This window comes from Epinephelus fuscoguttatus, linkage group LG4 (genome assembly GCF_011397635.1).
Source record: "Epinephelus fuscoguttatus linkage group LG4, E.fuscoguttatus.final_Chr_v1".
In the NCBI taxonomy this organism is placed as follows: domain Eukaryota; kingdom Metazoa; phylum Chordata; class Actinopteri; order Perciformes; family Serranidae; genus Epinephelus; species Epinephelus fuscoguttatus.
Genome location: NC_064755.1, coordinates 23,273,157 through 23,291,902, shown reverse-complemented (window position 1 = coordinate 23,291,902; position 18,746 = coordinate 23,273,157). Strand labels below are relative to the sequence as shown.

The following is an 18,746-nucleotide window of genomic DNA, read 5'->3' as shown; positions in this document are numbered from 1 at the left end:
CAGCCTAAATAAATCTGCAACACTGATCTCAATGGGTCAGTTTGTTTTGAGGGAGTTTGCTTTTACATCTTAATTTCATAATATTCCATGTAACCTAAATACATATAGCTTGTACAATATATTGAGCATCATTTTCTTGTTGTTTTGTCACAGCTGCTTGATAACAAAGTATTTTTTTTGCCTGAGCTACGTCATAGGAGCGTCAGAGCCGGTGGTTAAAGGCGCACACACACAGCTGCGTCAAGCCAGCACGCACAGACAGAATAATACCTCATGTGTTGTATTTTGCCTTCAAAATAATGTGACGATGTATTTTATATAAAGGAATATGAGGGCAGTGAAAAGTAAGATACATATATAAAAATGTAAGTCGAAATTATTCGAGCAAATACGCATGGAAAAATAAGCCAGTGGCCAATATTTTGCGCACACATGCGTCGCAAGTTTTACTTTGAAAAACAAAGCAGGACGTGCTTTTTCAGATCTGTCCAGCTTGACTGTGATGAGGCAGCCCCGGAGCGCACAGTCTGAGGATAATCGCAGGTGGTGAGGGTTACAATCTGCCGAAGAGAGGCGACAGTAGCAGGTGTCCATTTGTGTCCGAGCAAACCTTCGATCCGACTCAGGTTTATGAGACGATCATCCATCCTGGATCGAGGTCTGTGTTTTTTCTCTCCCCCTGGATGATCCATAATGCGGTCCTCGGCTTGGTTCGTCGCCAATTGCGCTCTCATCCTCTGCACGCTCCGGCTGATTGACGGGGCCAAAGGACAGCGGCAGTGTAGCGAGGTGAGAGATGCCACAGCCGATCAATAAGGCTTCATCCTGTTTCTCTGCCTGCGCTGTTTATGGAGCTCACTGCCTGGTAATAAAAAGAAGAAGCGCACACATCGGGCTGCGCGCGCTGACAGTGACTTGGTAATCCAGAATAACCACATCAAATACGATTATAAATTGATGACACGTCTCCGGGGCCGAATTATGGCACCCTGTTTAAAATCATAATTTGCAGGAGGTGGTGGGAACAAATCTTTAATCATGGCTGTTTGTGCAAAGTTAGAACAACATGAATCTGTGACCAGCCTAGTGTGTGTTGAACTTCACCACTCGAGTGCTGTTGAGGCTGTTATCAGTTTCCTGCATGGACTGGCCTTTCCTTCCCAGTGGTCTGGCTCAGCTCAACACCTCCTCAGGGCCAGGCTGGCAGCTCAGTCACACAGTCCCGAGATAGAGGAGCAACATTCCTATAAATTGTTGGCTCAATCTCTGTTTTCACACTGGCTGAGAGATTACTGCTGAAGGGCTGTGTGGTGCTACATTTTCTGGGATGATGTCTCATGAAATGCATTCAAGAGTAGAGACTCTCATGCTGAATTATGGTGTGAGATGAGCATTGAAAGTGTGCCATATCAGTGATTGACCACAGCTCACAATGGATAAGTTCAGTGTGTGTGAAATCACTGCAGCAATAATGTAAAAAAACCACTGAGTCTGGTAGATAATTACGCTTCATTTGGCCCTCTCCTCTCTTTATCATCACTGTGACTGAGCTCTATCTCCAGGACCCTGCGGACACCAGTGAAAATCACTCCACACACAGCAGCTTGCATGTGTTGCGGTGTCAAAGTCTGGTTTGGCTCAAGGAGCAACATTATGTAAACTGTCAGAAATGAGGCCACCCTCCTCTGTAGATGGAGAGAAGCTCTGTGGAGGCGAGAACATCAAGCTCCCAGGCCGCAGATTAAAACCATTATTATCAAATGTCTAAGCGTTCATCCTGAAATTGTGACAAGCAGCTGCTAAAACGCCTGCTGCCATACACCAACCCCCCCCCCCCTCTTCCCATCGCCGCGGAGATGGAGATGGTATGTTGTGTATCCAGGGCAGAAGAGTGGCTGTGGTTTGGGAGATAACACAGTGTAACGGGCGGTCATGTTCTGTGAGCCTGGAGCAGCTGGATATGGAAGTTAATTTCAGTGCTGCTTGTTAATGCAGCCATTTAGTCTGTTCTGATGCATTCTCACCCAGAATGAGATGACTCAGGGCTCTGCTGTGGGTGGAGGCCTCTTGTGGTGTGATGTTTACTGACCTGCTTCTGGCCTACATTTGCTCATTGTTTGGGTCCGAGGCTGGCGTGGCAACTGATCTCTTATGCAGATGTTTTTTTGTGTGTGTGCAATTGGCAGACGGACTACTACTATGAGTACACAGAGTGTGACAGCACGGGATCTCGGTGGAGAGTGGCCATCCCTCAGAGCCCCGGGGCCTGCACTGGACTGCCGGAGCCAGTGCGCGGCACAGAGTGTAGTAAGTATATGGTGTGTGTGTGTGTGTATCAGTGAGAGTAACACTTGATGTGTGTATCTCACCTTCTTATCAGTAGCCTGGAATTTCTACCACTACAGCCTGACTGACCCTGTTTGGATATCCTGAGACCAGCTCTCAGAGCGAAACACTGCCACAAATTGTCTCTGTTCAGTCATTAATGGGCCACGTTTTCACTCACATTGATTGCATGTGTCTAATATGAGGTGCAGTAACTCATATCTCTGTTCCACCAACAAGATTAGGGTTGCAACGATATGAGGTTTTCACGGTATGATAAGCATCTCAGAAAATCTCACGGTACACAGCATGTCACAATCATAATATTACTTTCAGTTACAGTGGTGCTTACAGGAATGAAAACTGAAGTTTTTTTGGTTGAGCAAACGCTTTATTATAATTAAAACTTAAAGGGGAAGTCCGCCCACTGGCTCGCCTGGTAAAGCAGGTACCCCATGTAGAAAGGCTGTGTCCTTGTCTCAGCGACCACAGGTTTGGTCCCAACTCATGGCCCTTTGCTGCTTGTCACCCTCCCTCTGTCCACCCCACATGCCGAATCCGTCCTTTCAAATAAAGGCAAAAAGCCCCTTAAAGCTTGAAACCATTTTTTAATGACAGTATGTGTAAAAAAAATCAGAGAGGCCGTCAAATAGGAAAGGAGATGCGTGCGAGCAGGTGAGATTCTCTGTCTGGTTGCATTAGACAAGTGATTATACACCGTACCAAAACCATTAATTTTCATATCATGGTATACAGCTACAACCCAGCTTGAGATCAGTCTTAGAGGCCGTTTACACGTTGCCGGCTATTTTCATAAACGGACATTTCACCGTCTCCGTTTTCAAAAAGATCTTCGTTTACACTTACCCGTGTATATATACACAAGAGCATGCCAAACCTGTAGGTGGCAGTGTAACGAGAAGCTCAAGCCTTCCCTGTATCCATTGTCACCATAGCAACATAAGTCGCACTTTTGACACAGGCACAAGTTCCAGCGCATACTGTGACGTTGGCTGCGTATATATACTCCGTTTATCTCACTTTACATGCAAACGCGCAACCGGAGTTTTCCAAAATCTCCACTCTGGCCGGAGTTTTTAGAAAGACTCATTTTCAGAGGAGAAATCTCCGTTTGCGTGTAAACGAAGGGCACAAACGAAGGAAGATGTCTCCGTTTATCAAAATCACCATGTACGTGTAAATGGCGTCACAGTCTCTAGACCGCTTTTTAAAGGTCTTGCCTCAGACTCGACCACATTTAAACTTGGTCTTTTCTCAGTCTTATAAAAAGAGGATGAGGGATTTTACTTCAAGACCATTCAAGACCACAGTTGTGTGGATGTCACTAAATTGCCTGTGCAAAAAAGGAGTGTTGAGTAAAGATGGTGAAGTTGATTTTAGCTTTGTATTTGTTCACTCGCATTAAACAACAGAAAACTCCCCCTCATAAAATTCCCCTCTGCAATGCCTTGTGCTTATTTTATCAAGACATTTCCTATGGTGCACTTAAACATACACACATATATACAGTATGGCAATAAAATACATGAATGAGGAGGAATATTCGCCTGTTTTCTGCTAGTCTGAGTGGGTGGAAGTTCGCTGCAAAGATCAGCCTCTCATTGGGCAGTACGAACCACCCGCTGAAGTCCCGCCCTACCACCTCCGGTTGCAGTTTTCAACACGTCCTTTACTAACTTTTGCGGTGTTTGATCTTGCAGGGATGTAGCCATTTTTCTGCCAAGGTTCGCGTCCTGTAGGCGATATTTTTGTGGGTGTGTTACACCAAAACCTGTTTCTCCCCGGCAATATTTTTTGCAAGCGCACTGTTGTTATGGCACCGCCAAGAACGATTGTGATTGGTTGAAAGAAATACAAGCAGCTGGGGTGTTTTTTTTCTCCAATCTTAAAATGAGAGTCGGCCCAGCCAGACCTTTCTTTTCTTGTGAAACTAGTCTGGTGAGCGAGACTAGTTTTCTGCAGGTGTTTTTATGAGAATGTGGATCTTTCAAATCGATTTGAGGAGTGCTTATGGTTTGCATGTTTCTCTTTTTATCATAAGTGTGTCCTGCAGCGTGGAACTCACACTAGTCTGGTCTTGATACACTCTGGTCTTGGACATCACCATGAGAAAATCTGTCCAAATAGAGCTTCTTAGTTATAAACACTTAGAATAAAAAGAAAGTTTGCAGAGTTGCTGCTAATTACAACAGTATTTGTCAGTGCTAATGTCTGCCATAAAACAGATCTGCCAAGTAAAACGTGACTCACAAGGAGTGTTAAATTCCTTCTTTTGTTGAGAGGCAGGGGACTCACAGACGTCTCAGCTGTGGTGAAAGGTGCCTCATCAAGATGGAGCCAGGAAGACAGACGTAAATTGTGTTAAAAGACACTGATGTTCTACAACATGGTCATACGAGTTTGCTCTTTGTTAGATCTCACTTAGAACCGGTTTGCCCTGTCAAAGCACCTTCACTAATGGCTCAGTTGAAGTTATCACTGGTGAAATCTGTGTGTAAGATAATTGAAAGGTCACTCCCAGAACAGGGTGCATGTTAATGGAGAGCTAGTCTTTTCAGGTAGGCGTGGGATGAGCTGTGGCTTAAAAAACTGTCATGTGTTAGTCTTTTCTGGTGCGTAAGTCAGAGAAATGTCACAGTGTGGCAGAAAAGATTTAGGTTGAAGTCTTCAAATATCTCTATTTAGCATTTATTTTACACATGTTTAAACTGCATACAGTGGAAACTATTCTCATGCTAAGAATGGATCATTATGAGATGGACTGGCTTGCTCCTCTTTCTCTGTTTCCTACTTCCTGTTCAAACTGCTACACATGTCACTGGAAGAACACCAGATGTTTGTTGCCTCATATTGGTGAAACTATGTTGCATTATGCAACAACAGGCCCAGTTAATACCGTCACTTATTATGTTACCATGAAAATGAGTGCCACAGCAAACTACCTTTAAATCCAATGACACCTACAAGCAATTCCTGCTGCACACATTTACACACACTACTTACCCTCTGCACAGATTGCCAACCCACACACATTTAGCATTTCTGCATGGGTTGCTGTGGAACATAAAGAGGCATCACAATGGCATTTGACCAGCTCAGGTATGAGGAAAAGCTGGCAGTGTGAAAAAGTTGGCAGATGCAGAAGACGTGAAGGCTCAGTGGAAAAAAAAGAGCCGCAGAGACAGACACAGTGTGTAACAGGATGTAAGGATTAAGTTCCCTGATCACTGGGGCTACATTATACTGAATGCTGCAGTGATTTGCATGACCATTTTTCTGTCGTCCTTAGTCTGTGCAATTCTATATAGTGTGTGATTCTTGCAGCAAAATGCAAAGACGTGGCCTAACTGATCGTTCCACCTCTTTGTACCTCGTCCCTCTGTGTCCTCCAGCCTTCTCGTGCAAGTCTGGGGAGTTCCTTGAGATGTCGGCTCAGGAGTGTACCCAGTGTGCAGCAGGAAGCTACTCCCTTGGCAGCGGTATCCGCTTCGACCAATGGGATTCCATGCCTGCTGGATTCAGCAGCCTGGCAACGTCGCTGGAAAACAGTCCGCGGGGAGATGACGGGCTCACCTGCAACAGGTGTGTGAGTAGGATGCAAGAAAAACTGAAATTCGATTTTGTAAGTGTAAAATTAATTTGATATCCTTTCCCTCGTAGTTCGTCCTGGGTACCGCAAGGAAACTATCTGGAGTCCAACAGGGATGAGTGCACAGTCTCTCTCATCTATGCTGTCCATCTGAAGAAGCAGGGCTCTGTCAGCTTTGAGTACCAGTATCCAGACAACAACCTGCTGTTTGAGTTCTTTGTGAGTGTCAAACATTCATTAACTTTCATCTTTTCACTTCTGGTGTGTTAGTGTCTGGACTGCCAGTGAAATGTTTTTGGACACCCTGTAGAACAGTGGTTCTCAACTGGTCCAGCCACAGGGTTCAGATCTCTCCTCAGGTATTAGTTCAGGGTCCACACAGTTTGATATATTCATTATCATACTTGTGATTGGCCATGTCCTCATGCTAGTTTGCTGTCTCTGTCAAGTAGCTGTCTGTTAGTCACTAACTCTACAGCAAGAAACGGCACTTCAAAATAAAGGTTATGTGCCACTGTCACTGTGCTTAAAAATAAATCATGTTTTTTATAAACCTGACACGTTCGTGAGTCGCTTACAGTCCATTCAGAATGGACCTGTAACCCACTTTTGGACCGTTCAGTTCTTTCGTTAAAATCCAGTCATCTTAGAAAAATTTGAAGACATGTTAAGTCTATGTAAATGGAATGCAGTTGTTTCATTTAAGCTGATTTTATCCCTCATTTCCATGTAGCTCTGTGTTCGTATGCAAGTCAACTGAAAGTCCATTAATTCCTACGAGAGTCTGCATGACCTCCGATGTGTTTGTGAAACTCGTTCTCCATTTGTTTTTGTTTTTTGCCCGTCCGGCCTTGAGTACATTGACTGTAGCACTGCCCTAGAGGTGATTAGCATAGAAACGAAAAAGCTAACAGATCGATGAATGTAACACAGCTCTATTTATGCATTTTTCTAAGTTAAAAGTTAAACTGCATTATTAACTAGCTGACACACTGGTAGCATGCTAGCTGTGTCCCATATAGAGTGTGTGCATAGTGGATCATATGTCTTTTAACAGCAAGTTTCACACAACTGGCTGCACACCTGACAGGCCGACCTTCCCAGGTTACGTTACGTTGCATTACTGGTCCTGTTATTGTCTTTGTACTTCTCCCTGCACATATTCCACAAAATTAGACAGCGAAAGACTTTCAAAACTTCTTAACTTCTCTGCCATTTCTGCAGTGGCATGTCTATTCATTTGTTGCATTCAACACTAGGGTCATACTCTGTATACTATACTGAAATGCAGACACAAAACTGAGTGGAAATGACTTCCTGGTTAAATAATGGTTGAATAACTGAATAGATAAAGCAATTAACTCGTCATAAATGGCCTAAAATTGTAATGTGCACAATGCGTGTGAAAAAAAAGCTAAATGTAATGAGAATGAGCCCTAGATCGTTGTCATTCTCATTAGATGCATGCATCAGACAACATACTATACTCAACCTAAGTGTCTGTATTCAAGAATTTATTAATAGGCGTTTCTTACGGGTGGCATCTTATACGTCATAACAGGAAAAGCAATCAACATTATTAATGGCTGCATTCCATTTAGGCGCACCAGTTCCAGCACCCTGGTATTGTGCATGCTGGCTCACTGATATGGCTTACTGCTGGGACACTTAAATTAAATGGAGCATTAATTAATGATATAAGAGTCACCTGTGCTTTTGTCTGCTACGGCAAGTCAAATGATGAGTCTCTTAATTAGTGCTTAATTGAAGGCAGGTGTGCTGGAAAGATAAATAAAAAAAATGGTGATCTTTAATTTACATTCATTTTCCATGGTGAAAGACAGATGTTTTATTGTTCTATAAAAGTGCTCCCACAGAAGACACACAGTTCTGCCCGGAGACAAGATGTCACATCAATACTTTAATATTTTGTGCTGCGTATAACTGCATGAGTGTACACAATGAGTACTGTTGTTATAAATCACTGAGATAAAAGAGGTGAGAGTTACCGCTCATGAACACTGATGATTTGTGTGTTTAGATCCAGAATGACCAGTGTCAGGAGATGGATCAGTCCGCTGATACAAAGTGGCTCAAGCTCACCAATCATGGTGAATGGGCAACCCATACGGTAAGTGTTGCATGCCATAAGATGAACAATAGCCACGGAGGACACATCCTTGGCAGCTGGCCTTGTTCTGTGGAAATTAAATGTGTTGAACTCAGGCGGTACCACAAGGAATGGGTGGATACAAGCAGGAAGCCTGTTAGTACACAGACAGAGGCTGGCATCACTTATTGTTCTCGCCAGTATTTTTCCAGTCACACTGTAAAAGTGAGTTGCCATGTGTAAATAGTTCAGTTCTTGCGCTGTGTTGATCCTCTTAAGAGCATACTACAGCTTTTGCCTTTAGCTTGTGGTCAAGTCTAATGAAAAAAAGTGTGTGGACTAAAATGTGGTGCTGTTTGCTTAAGATTGAACTTCATGGGTTCAAGAAAATGTGTTGACAATATGAAATCAGTCTGCATAGGTAGCATGTGTTGTAGCAGCATACCTTTGTGTCATTGTGTCAGTCTAGTTAACATGCTTCAAAATTCAGTAGTTCTCTGCTGAAGTTTGATTACATCATTACACCTATAAATCACCTTGAATTAGTAAATTAAACCATGTGAAGCAGACAGTTAATTCAGTCATGTAACACTATTCTCCTGTGCATTAGAGCACTTGACATGCATGAAGTTATTGCTTTGCAGAATATTCACTGTGCAGCTTTGTGCTTTATTTCCATTTAAATGAAATGACCATATGCAGTAAAGGCTCAGCTCCAGCATTTGGGCTGATCTCTTGCAATATTTTAAGATGGCATGACTCATTAAAGGGACAGTGTGTGGGATTTAATGGCATCTAGTGGTGATGAGTACAGATTGGAACCAGCTGAAGCTTTAACTATGTGCCCAGCATGAGGTCCCGGTCAGGATTGATCAACATTCAGGAAGTTTTTACCGAAAGCTGATTTATCTGCAGAGGTCACTTCCTCTCCAAAACAAATGGCCCAGGGGTCTCATTTATAAACATTGCGTACGCACAAAATGAGGCCTGAAAGAGGTGTGCGCCACTTCCCCCGCAAAAGTTATAGTCTATAAAAACAGACTTGTGTGTCAGACAAATCTGTGTGTCTATGATGTTGTTCCCCTCGTCGCAGACAGGCCGGTAGCTCTGCACCTGTTGATGTATGCTCACCTTTTTTCTCTGATAACTTAAGGTCCAGACGTTTAGGAGGTTTTTAAAAGGAGCCGAATTATCTGCAGAGGTCATATCCTCTCCAAAACAAATGGATCCAGTGATTTAAACTGGTAAAAACACTGAATAAAGTAGTTTCGTGTTAAAAATCAGTGTTTTTCCGACACTGTTTGGCTTGTTGAGGAGCGGCTGCTAACTATGGTGGCTGAAGCGAAAACGGAAATGGCCCTTCATAGAGCCAGTGTTTGGTTTGTCCAGTCTGGGCTTCTGTAGAAACATGGCAATGCAACATGCTCCCTATGTAGATATAAACGGCTCAACAAAAATTTTAATTTCAGGTGATTATATACTCAAGAAAACATACTTTATATTATATTCCTTTTCTGCTAATATGTCCCACTAAATCCTACGTACTGGACCTTTAATTGAAGCTACACAAAACAAAGTCCTATTTTTCTTTACTGCTCTCTGTTGCGCCACAGCTTGACTGATAATACATGAAACCATCTCTATTCTAGGTGAACCTGAAATCAGGCACTAACATCCTGTACTGGAGGACAGGTGGAGTCCTCATGGGCGCCAAAGGGGTGAAGCCTGTTTTGCTGAAAAATGTTCAAATAGAAGGTCAGTGAAAAATTCCCATCTCTTTTCCCAACTTCTCACAATAATTGATGACAAATCGATACACTCATTTCCTTCTATCAGGAGTCGCCTACACATCAGAGTGTTTCCCATGTAAGCCAGGGACATTCAGCCGAACCCCCGGCTCCTCTACATGTGAACCATGTCCTCGCGACACCTTCGCTGGTCACGGCGCCAGCTCCTGCACCCCTTGCAATACAGCCACTCAGTATGCAGGTAGGAACACACACACACACACACACACACACACACACACAGGAAAAAAGATGTGCACATGTTCGGCATTTCAAATCGGCACTAATGTTGAATCTTTGGAACGAAATAATGGAACTGCAGTGCAGTAGTCAGTGTAGCCTAATTGTTATCAGTGCTGCTCGCAGAAGCACACGGCACAGCCAAAGGATAGAAAGAGAGCTTGTCCTATTTTCAGCCACATTAGTCAAACTTCAGAAGGAGAAGCATGCTTGTTAGTTCAGCGCGGGGGGGCTTCTGTGATCGCGAGGGAGCAGCAGATGATGTAGCGAGCGTGCTCTTGTATTTTTCATAAAGCTCCTATATTATTTACATTTTACAAATTTTTGTTTTCTAATATGCGATTTCTGATGATAAAAGTAACGCTCCCTGATATATTTTAGTGTGATTCTCAAGGGATTTACATGAATACATTTCCACACGTAAGGCTCTCACCGTACCCTGTTTGAGAGAAGCTGATGGATTAATCATAATAACAGAAATCTGGCTGTCTGATATGATCGTTTCATCCATTTGTGATTTTTTTAAGTGGTCTTAATGAAACAAAAATTGCTTTTTTTTCTCCTCTTTAATTTGCTTTGATATAAGGTCTCTTATAATTCCTTTCATATGATGTGACTGCATGTCCTATTTAGTAAAGTCACTGAGAAGTGACTATAAGAAGTAGAGTATTCAGAACATATTACATAATTAATTCAGTACACCTCTTTATGCATATTGTATGACCCCTGTGCTTCACTGCTGTGTTTTTAGCAGGCTTCTGCCAAAATGCTCTTTTTTCAGAGCACATTATTCTCTCTGTTCTTTTATTCCTTATCTACCTTCACATCTTGTATCACATATTCTGTGTGCTTGCTTTACTCATTAAAGTGTCCCTGTATTTGTGGGGCTCTGTTTAAACTCTTAAATATATTCTGCAGTCGCTCCTTTAAATGATAGCCACTTTCACCACTTCTCTTTTCCAAGCTGAGGGATCCGCCGTGTGTAAGGACAGACCTCTGTGCTCCAAAAAGGACTATTTCCAAATCCACACAGCGTGTGACCACGAAGGCAAGGTGAGAGAAAAGAGGCCACCTCTAGATTAAATACTCACAGAAGTCCCATTTTGTAATCACAGCCTCTGTTCCAGTCCATCACCCCCCATCTCTGTGTCATTTCCAGACGCGGGTCATATATAAGTGGATTGAACCGAAGATCTGCTTGGAGGGTGTGACTGGAGCTGAGTCGTTGCCTCCGAGTGGAGAGAGGGAGCCCTGCCCCCCCTGTAACCCCGGTTTCTATAACAATGACATGGCCACCTGCTCGCCATGCCCACCTGGGACCTATTCTGATGGGATGAAACGTACTGGAAACTTGATTTGTTTTTTATTATTCCCTGCCATTTTCCTTCAGTTGATTTAGTTCTGCTCCGTGTGTTGTTCTTATTGTGTTTTTCATTGTGTTCACCCCCCCAGCATGTACGCAGTGTCCAGCTGGCACTGAGCCTACCCTGGGTTACGAATATAAATGGTGGAATATTCTTCCTGCAAACATGAAGACGTCCTGTTTCAATGTGGGCAACTCCAAATGTGACAATATGAACGGTGGGTATTTTTTGGCAATATATGTCCAGTGGCACTCTCTGTCTCCCTGTGTGCCTCTCTGTAAAGAATATGCCAAGATTGTGGGGTGTATGCTTCTTCAGTCTCTTGCTGAAGGTAAGATGAGAAGATGGATACCACTCTCTGTCTGTAGAAGCCAAGACATGCTTAGCTTAGCTTAGCTTAGCACAAAAACTGGAAATAAGCGGAAGACGCTTACCTGCCTCCGAAAGTAACAAAGTCCACCTACCAGAACCTCTTAACACCCAGACACACCAAACCGACGTCAAAGAACTAGTGGCGACAAAGACAGACTGTTGCGTCGCCTCACCTTGCTTGTGTCTTGCCAAAAAGTTGCACTTGAACACACCGCAAAAGACTGAAGCCCATGGCCAACTAGCACCTGTGTGAGAGGAGATATCTCAGTAACGTCATACCAGCAGGCGATGGTAGTTTGTATTCGTCAATTGGAGGACTGACAGGACAGATTCAAGATGCTAGCTAGTCAGTTAGCACATAAACAACGCAACCTGTTGTTAACAAAAAATAGGATTTTTACCGTGCACTAGCCAACAATAACCAAGAGCTTAATGGCTAAAATATAACCTTACCTCATGTGACAACTGTGTTTCAATCTCACGCCCTCTTGACTTAACTCATTTGTTTGCTTTCCTCACTTTCCTTTGTCTACGTGTGCACTGAGCTGAACTGTTAACGGCTCAGACGCCAAAACAACATGCTGAATCGGCTGAAAAACAGCCCACAGAGGCCAATTTGTGCTACACTGCAAAAACTAGGGTGGACAGTGCTCACCAACACTGACTCATAACCGATCCTCAGCTTGCTGTGTCAGGGCCCTAAAACTCAGTAATTAACACCTTGTATCTTGGACAATTTCTTTGCAGCAGGCAGTCTCCACTGGTTGCCTGGCGACCTCACAATGACAACAACACTTCAAGAAGCCCAGCCCAGAAATAGTCCATCTCATAGCTGCCTGTAAAACCACAACACATTGTTTTTACATTAGTAGCTGTAGACGTAGCTGTGTAGCTAACTGGCTGTAGCTTTATTTTTCCCATACAGACATGAGAGTGGAATTGATCCACCTAACTGATTCTCTGCAAGAAAGCAAGTGTATTTCACTTATTGTTGAACCATTCCTTTAGAGTAGATTGACCAGAGTGAGTAATGTGGATTTGTCCTGTCCTTCAGGCTGGGAGGTGGCAGGAGATCACATCCAGAGTGGAGCAGGAAGCTCAGATAATGATTACCTCATCCTCAACATCCACGTCCCTGGCTTCAAGTGAGTGCAGTCATGTTGTGTTTCTCAGTCTCCATCACTCTCGGCACCGAGCTGTCTTTTTCTTTTTGTTGTGATTGATTCCACTCTTCTCTGTTTGCATCTGCCACCAGGCTCCCCACGTCTATCTCAAGCCATTCTGGGACGGAGTTTGGTCGCATCACGTTTGAATTTGAAACAGTGTGCGTGGCTGACTGCGAGCTTTACTTTATGATGGTGAGAATGGCTCCTGACAAATGTTTGCTGCTCCATACACATTGTTCATAGGCGATGTGAATGAAGTGAACACCTTGTTTTATTTTAGGATGTAAACAGGAAGAGCACTACGGTGGTGGAATCATGGGAGAGGACAAAAACGAGACAGACCTACACACACGTCATGACAAAGAATGCCTCGGTTTCCTACACATGGGCTTTCCAGAGGACTAACCAACCTTCAGATGTAAGTAGATGCAATATATAATAATCAATAATGTCCCCTGTGAATTTAATTCTACCTCCCTGAACATGGGAGTTGCTGATCTACCACTGCCTAGTTTGTTTGTGTTATTGTGCAGTTCCTGGTGACTGTATTGTCAGGGTTTGAGGCCTCACTAGCCTGTATTTGCTCTATGTTTTACTTTTTTGTTTTAATTATTACGTTGCTTTTGTTTTTGTTGATTGCATGATTTGCTCGATTGGATTTTGTGAAGCGCTTTGTGGATTTCATTTCTGTGAAAGGTGCTATATCAAATACATTTCGATCATTATTGTTATTTTATAGTTCAGAACCACGAAAGTCACACAATAACACAAACAAACTACTGATGGAATAAATAGATAAGTTTCACTTTTAGTTTTCTTTCCCATTAGAATAATCTCTATAAACAGATTCAGCATATTTACGCAGTAATCTGACAGTGACAAGACAAGATTGTGTTATTGAAAGTATCCTGGTTTGTAGTTTGAGAAGCATTGACCAATCATATCTGAATGGCAGGTAAACAGTCTATGTGGAGAGGCCGAACGCATTGGCCAACATGCTATTTTGGAATCCATCGGTTATCATCGAAACAGCTAGCTTTATGTTACTTTTTTTTTTAATTATCTGCATTCAAATACAGATATATGCTTAGAGAGAGTAGCAGAAATGACCTGTGCATGTAAGAGGAAGTCTTGCCCAGATGTCTGCTGGCTTCACCGGCTTAGCCTGAAATATTGGGCCTTACCCCCAGAGGCTTTATCGTCATTGGACCGATAGCTGATGGGTTCTGAGATTGTTGTCAGAAAGGGCTGCCTACCTGGGAAGTACTGAGCATGTGACTAGATTAAAGAGACTTGAATTATACTGCATATGTTGTGAGAGTTTGTAAATGGGTGTTTTGGTAAATGCAGTGCCCCTCTACTTGAATTCATCAAGAATTTTCTCTGTTTTTGGATTCTCCGTTCACCGGAGGCACGCAAGAAAAAGTTTTCTTCAAATATTCAGTTTAACACTTGGTTGATAATTGATATACAGATGGTCATTTTGAGGGTGAAGTATTCCTTTAATGAAGATCACACAGCAAGTTCCCCTTTATAATAGAAATCTGGTTCATTGTGCATATCCACAGTGAACCTCTGTGCTCAGCTGTGGAGCCACAGACCCAGGAGTAGGCCAGTTGGTCTAGAAACCTGGCCTCATGTCTCATGATACAACCCATATATTCATCGTGTTAAGTCCAGAAACAAGACAGCCAGAACTAGGAGCTCTGAAAAACAAATCAGGTAGTTTTTCAGAGCTCCCACTTCTGCAAGTTCAAACAACAACTGGGACAGCCTTTAGTCTTTTAAATCCACTCCACACTTGGTACACTTAACACTCCCTTCTGTTGGGTATTAAAGATACTGTCTGAGGTGGTGTTAGTGTTTGAACCAGACCACAAATCAAATAGACTACTTTATCACTGGGCTCACTTAGGTGAAGCTTGAATCATTAACTTGCTCTTTTTTTCAGGAGTGTGGGCGTTTTAAGTGAGGGCAGAATTACATCTTGTATAACGTACCAATACTGCACGCTGTGATCCGTTCATGTGCAGGGGTTGGTGTTAGAGCCTCTGGAAGAAGATTTTGTTTTGTGTAAACCTCTTTAAACTCCACAGCACCTATTTCAGTCAGGAGAAAGATAATATTTAATACAGAATATTAGTGTACAGATTAACAGACAATTTGTGCCGATCAAGATTTAACAGAAGTCTTTGTTGCTTGGACACCAGAGGGAGATATTTTGTGATTGAGGGACATCTGAGCGGCAGCAAGATAAATCCCCCCCCTGGAGTCTAGACACTGGTGGTAGTGGTGGTGGCTGATGAATCTGAGGCTGCTGAGCGCTAAGGTAGATGAGGCTGATGAATCCTAGCGCTTGATTAGCAGCATCACTCTGTACCTGTCTGTCTCTCTCAGGTACGCCGGTATGTCAACGACGTGGCGCGAATCTACTCCATCTCAGTGAGTAACGCTGTGGATGGCGTGTCCTCTGGGTGCCGGGCTTGTGCCCTCAGCACCCAACCTTCCAGCTCTACGTGTGTGCCTTGCCCACCTGGATACTACATAGACACGCTCACCAGCCAGTGCACAGAGTGTCCGCGTAACACGTACCTCGTCCCTCACGCCACGCCGGGCCCAGACGCCTGCAAACCCTGTGGACCTTCCAGCAAGAGCGACAAGGTTTGTCAGTGTTGCGGAAAGGAGTCAAGCTCTCATTTGTAAAACTTTTACACAGCCTTATGCATATTTATGGTTTTTTTTCTTCACAGAACCACAGCATATGTTACAGTGACTGTCAGTTCACCCACACAGAAGGCAACGTGACTCTGACTTATGACTTCAGCCTCCTTGGGTATGTAGGATCGCTGATGAATGGCCCGAGCTTCACCTCCAAAGGAACCAAGTATTTCCACCACTTCAACATCAGCCTGTGTGGAGGAAAGGTGCGAAGAGAACACACACTCACACTCACACTGCAGACAATACAGTCGGAAGTTTGTGTGTAAGAATGCATCGCCCTTGCTATTTGCTCTTTTCCTTTATTCAAGGGTCAGCTGGCGGTATGCACAGACAATGTAACAGACCTATCCATCACTGACTCCCAGAGGGAGAAGGGCGAAGGTGCCAACGCTGTCAAGACCTTCATCTGTCAGTCAACTATAATCCCAGCTACCGGACGAGGCTTCCACACGGCGCTCGCCTCGCAGTCCATTAACCTGGCTGACACATTACTGGGTTAGTGAGCATTAGATGCAGACAGTGGTGGTGCAGAGAGCTGCATCTGGTGCCATTGCTTTAAAAGATAAAAAGATATAATGGCAAGAAAAGGCCCACCTAATGTCATATTCATGTTACAGAAGAGAGACAGAGACACATTATTGTACATGCACACATTATATCAGCCCTTATTTGTGTGTTAACAGGAGTAACAGTCGACAGTACACTTGATGGAATAAGGGCGAGACCAGAGCTGTACCCTCAGACCTCCAAGAAAGTCCCTGATGTCAACTTCTACTACAGGTACCTCTGTTATGTCAGGTATTTTTCTCTTTGTCAAGAAATGTAGTGCTCTAAGATTCTGTCTTGCTCTCTGTTTTTTTTTTGTCGCCAAGGTCCTTGGAGGCGACATCATCTTGTGAGTCAGGTCGAAGCGCGGTGGTGACACTTCGCTGTAACCCAGAGAAAAGCACTAAAGGCGAGCTCTCAGTTCCCAGGTACTACATCTCTGTCACCTCCTGTCTAATATCACATGCTGCCCTTATTCATGCTGTGATGTGGCGCAGAAGTGACAGCTTGTGTTTGGCTCTTACAGTCAGTGCCCTGCGGGAACATGCGACGGCTGCACCTTTCATTTCTTGTGGGAGAGCTCGGGAGCTTGTCCTACATGCACAGAGAGAGACTACCATCAGATAGAGGGAGCTTGCAAGGGAGAGCACCAGGTGTGTGTGGTCAGAGAGTTATTGCAGTGCTGGGACACATTGGGTTTGGTTCTTGAGTGAAGCACATTGGATTGGAAATGAAACAATGTGCTGACAGCTTTAATTTGAGGGTGTTTACGCCCACATCCCATTGACTGTGTTGAATTTAAAACCTATTTTATATCCCCTCACCAAAGCAAACACCCGTAACGTATTTGTTTCACTTAGAATTCAACATGCTGGAATAAAGCCACTCCAATTAAAGTCCCAAAATACTTGCAGGTTGCACTGTATGTGAGGAAACAGTGCAATATTGAGTGTATGTTCTGGCTTAATTGGTGCCTCATGTGTGTATGTTCTTCATCAGGACCTGCTGTACGTGTGGACTGAACCCAAGCTGTGTATGGGAGGTGTGACCTTGCCTGAAAAGAAAACGTTACTATGTGAGGGGATGGAGTTCTGGGTGCGGCTTGGCGCAGGGCTGGGGGCTTTCACCGCGGTGCTGCTCGTCTCCCTCACCTGCTACTTCTGGAAGAAGAACAAAAGGTACAATTTCCTTTTTTCTTCTTTCCTTTCATATTTGCTTCCCTTCTTTTCCTTTTCCTTGCTCGACTGCTTCCATCCTGTGTTCCTTATTCACTTCATCCCTCCTCTTACTGCTTCTTTCTTTCCTTCCTGCCCCACTTCTCCTCACAGTTCTTCCTTACAAATGTAATTTCTTTCTTCCTCCCTACTCCTTGCCATTTCCTTCTTTGCTACTCATTTCTTGTCTTTCTCTCTCTCCTCCAAGCTCACCTCATTTGGTCCCGTCCCTCCTGCCATTCCTTCCTTGTCACATCGCAGTTTTTGTCAATATTCATGAGGACAACGTTCATTTCTTTCCCCTACAGTATTGATTCTGTCGCTCATCTCTTTGCTAGGTTGGAGTACAAGTACTCGCGGTTGGTGATGTCTGCCAATAAGGAGTGTGAGATGCCAGGAGCTGACAGCTGTGCTGTGATGGAGGGAGAGAACGAAGGAGACATGGAGGATGAAATCGTGTACACAAAACCCTCTCTGCTTGGCAAACTCAAAGCCATAGCATCCAAGGTGAGAATCACAGCACCGTTTTCACTTTTACAAGTGAAATACCAAAAGTCTTTTAAGGTAATGCAAAGTAAACATGTTTGTTTTCGATTCCAGGGAAACGGGGAGCACTACGAGCACGTGCAGCTAAACTCGTCCCATTCGAAAGCGTTGGTATGGAGCTAGAGAGCTGGTGAAGTGAGGGGAGAGACCGGACCCTCAGGAGACTTTCCACTGAACGACCCCTTTAACCAACCACCCCCTTTATGCGCTCTGGTACCTGGAATAGCAACTGTGTGTAGAAAACACACTTACAAACACACACATCTTGCACCTAGAGCCAGGTTCAGAGAAGTACCATGAACACGGAGGCCTTAAAGCTCGGTACGACAGAGCCGTCCAACTCGAAGCATAGTACTGTGAAGCAGGTGTGTGTGATAGACACGTCCTGGTAATATTCTGATTCAAGCTGATGTCAGAGAGGCTGTTAGAAGAGCTCAGGGTAAGGCAAGGACCTAACTGATTGATGTTCTGTTCTGTTTATAATGATTTCAGTCTGTATAGTGTCTAATATCTCTTTAGACAGCCATGGTGTAACTTGCCATCAGGATCACCCATGGTGAGTGTGTGTCCATCTCCTGTAGATGTTTACACAGACAGCTATATTCTGGCCATATCTATCTCCTCGTCTGTTTGTTCTTTTGCTTAGTTGAAATTATTGTAATGAGGAGAAGTGTTCTGCTGACCCATTGAAACTGAAGATGTCATATTATGCGGATGAGGTTGTGGTGTTGACTGTCTATGTGCG

The 18,746-nt window shown here is 43.8% G+C and overlaps 1 protein-coding gene across 1 annotated transcript; it reads left to right on the top strand.

Moving 5' to 3' along the window:
- The first annotated feature begins 533 nt into the window (after positions 1-533).
- On the top strand, positions 534-18,746 carry elapor2a (endosome-lysosome associated apoptosis and autophagy regulator family member 2a). The gene is made up of 22 exons (XM_049573870.1): positions 534-789; positions 2,187-2,307; positions 5,739-5,928; positions 6,007-6,154; positions 7,977-8,066; positions 9,695-9,800; positions 9,882-10,034; positions 11,037-11,125; positions 11,232-11,412; positions 11,525-11,653; positions 12,863-12,953; positions 13,064-13,166; positions 13,255-13,392; positions 15,372-15,635; positions 15,725-15,898; positions 16,004-16,190; positions 16,379-16,475; positions 16,568-16,669; positions 16,768-16,894; positions 17,241-17,419; positions 17,794-17,962; positions 18,056-18,746. Exons 1-22 carry the CDS (start codon positions 694-696, stop codon positions 18,122-18,124), a joined length of 3,003 nt encoding a protein of 1,000 aa, XP_049429827.1. The 5' UTR covers positions 534-693; the 3' UTR covers positions 18,125-18,746.

What these genes read in the sequence shown, in the direction of transcription:
- elapor2a (XM_049573870.1), top strand. Translation starts at nt 694, where the DNA reads ATGCGGTCCTCGGCTTGGTTCGTCGCCAATTGCGCTCTCATCCTCTGC. An exon ending in ATCCACGTCCCTGGCTTCAA is followed by an intron (nt 12,954 to 13,063) that starts GTGAGTGCAGTC and finishes ATCTGCCACCAG; the next exon opens with GCTCCCCACGTCTATCTCAA. An exon ending in TCAGCCTGTGTGGAGGAAAG is followed by an intron (nt 15,899 to 16,003) that starts GTGCGAAGAGAA and finishes CCTTTATTCAAG; the next exon opens with GGTCAGCTGGCGGTATGCAC.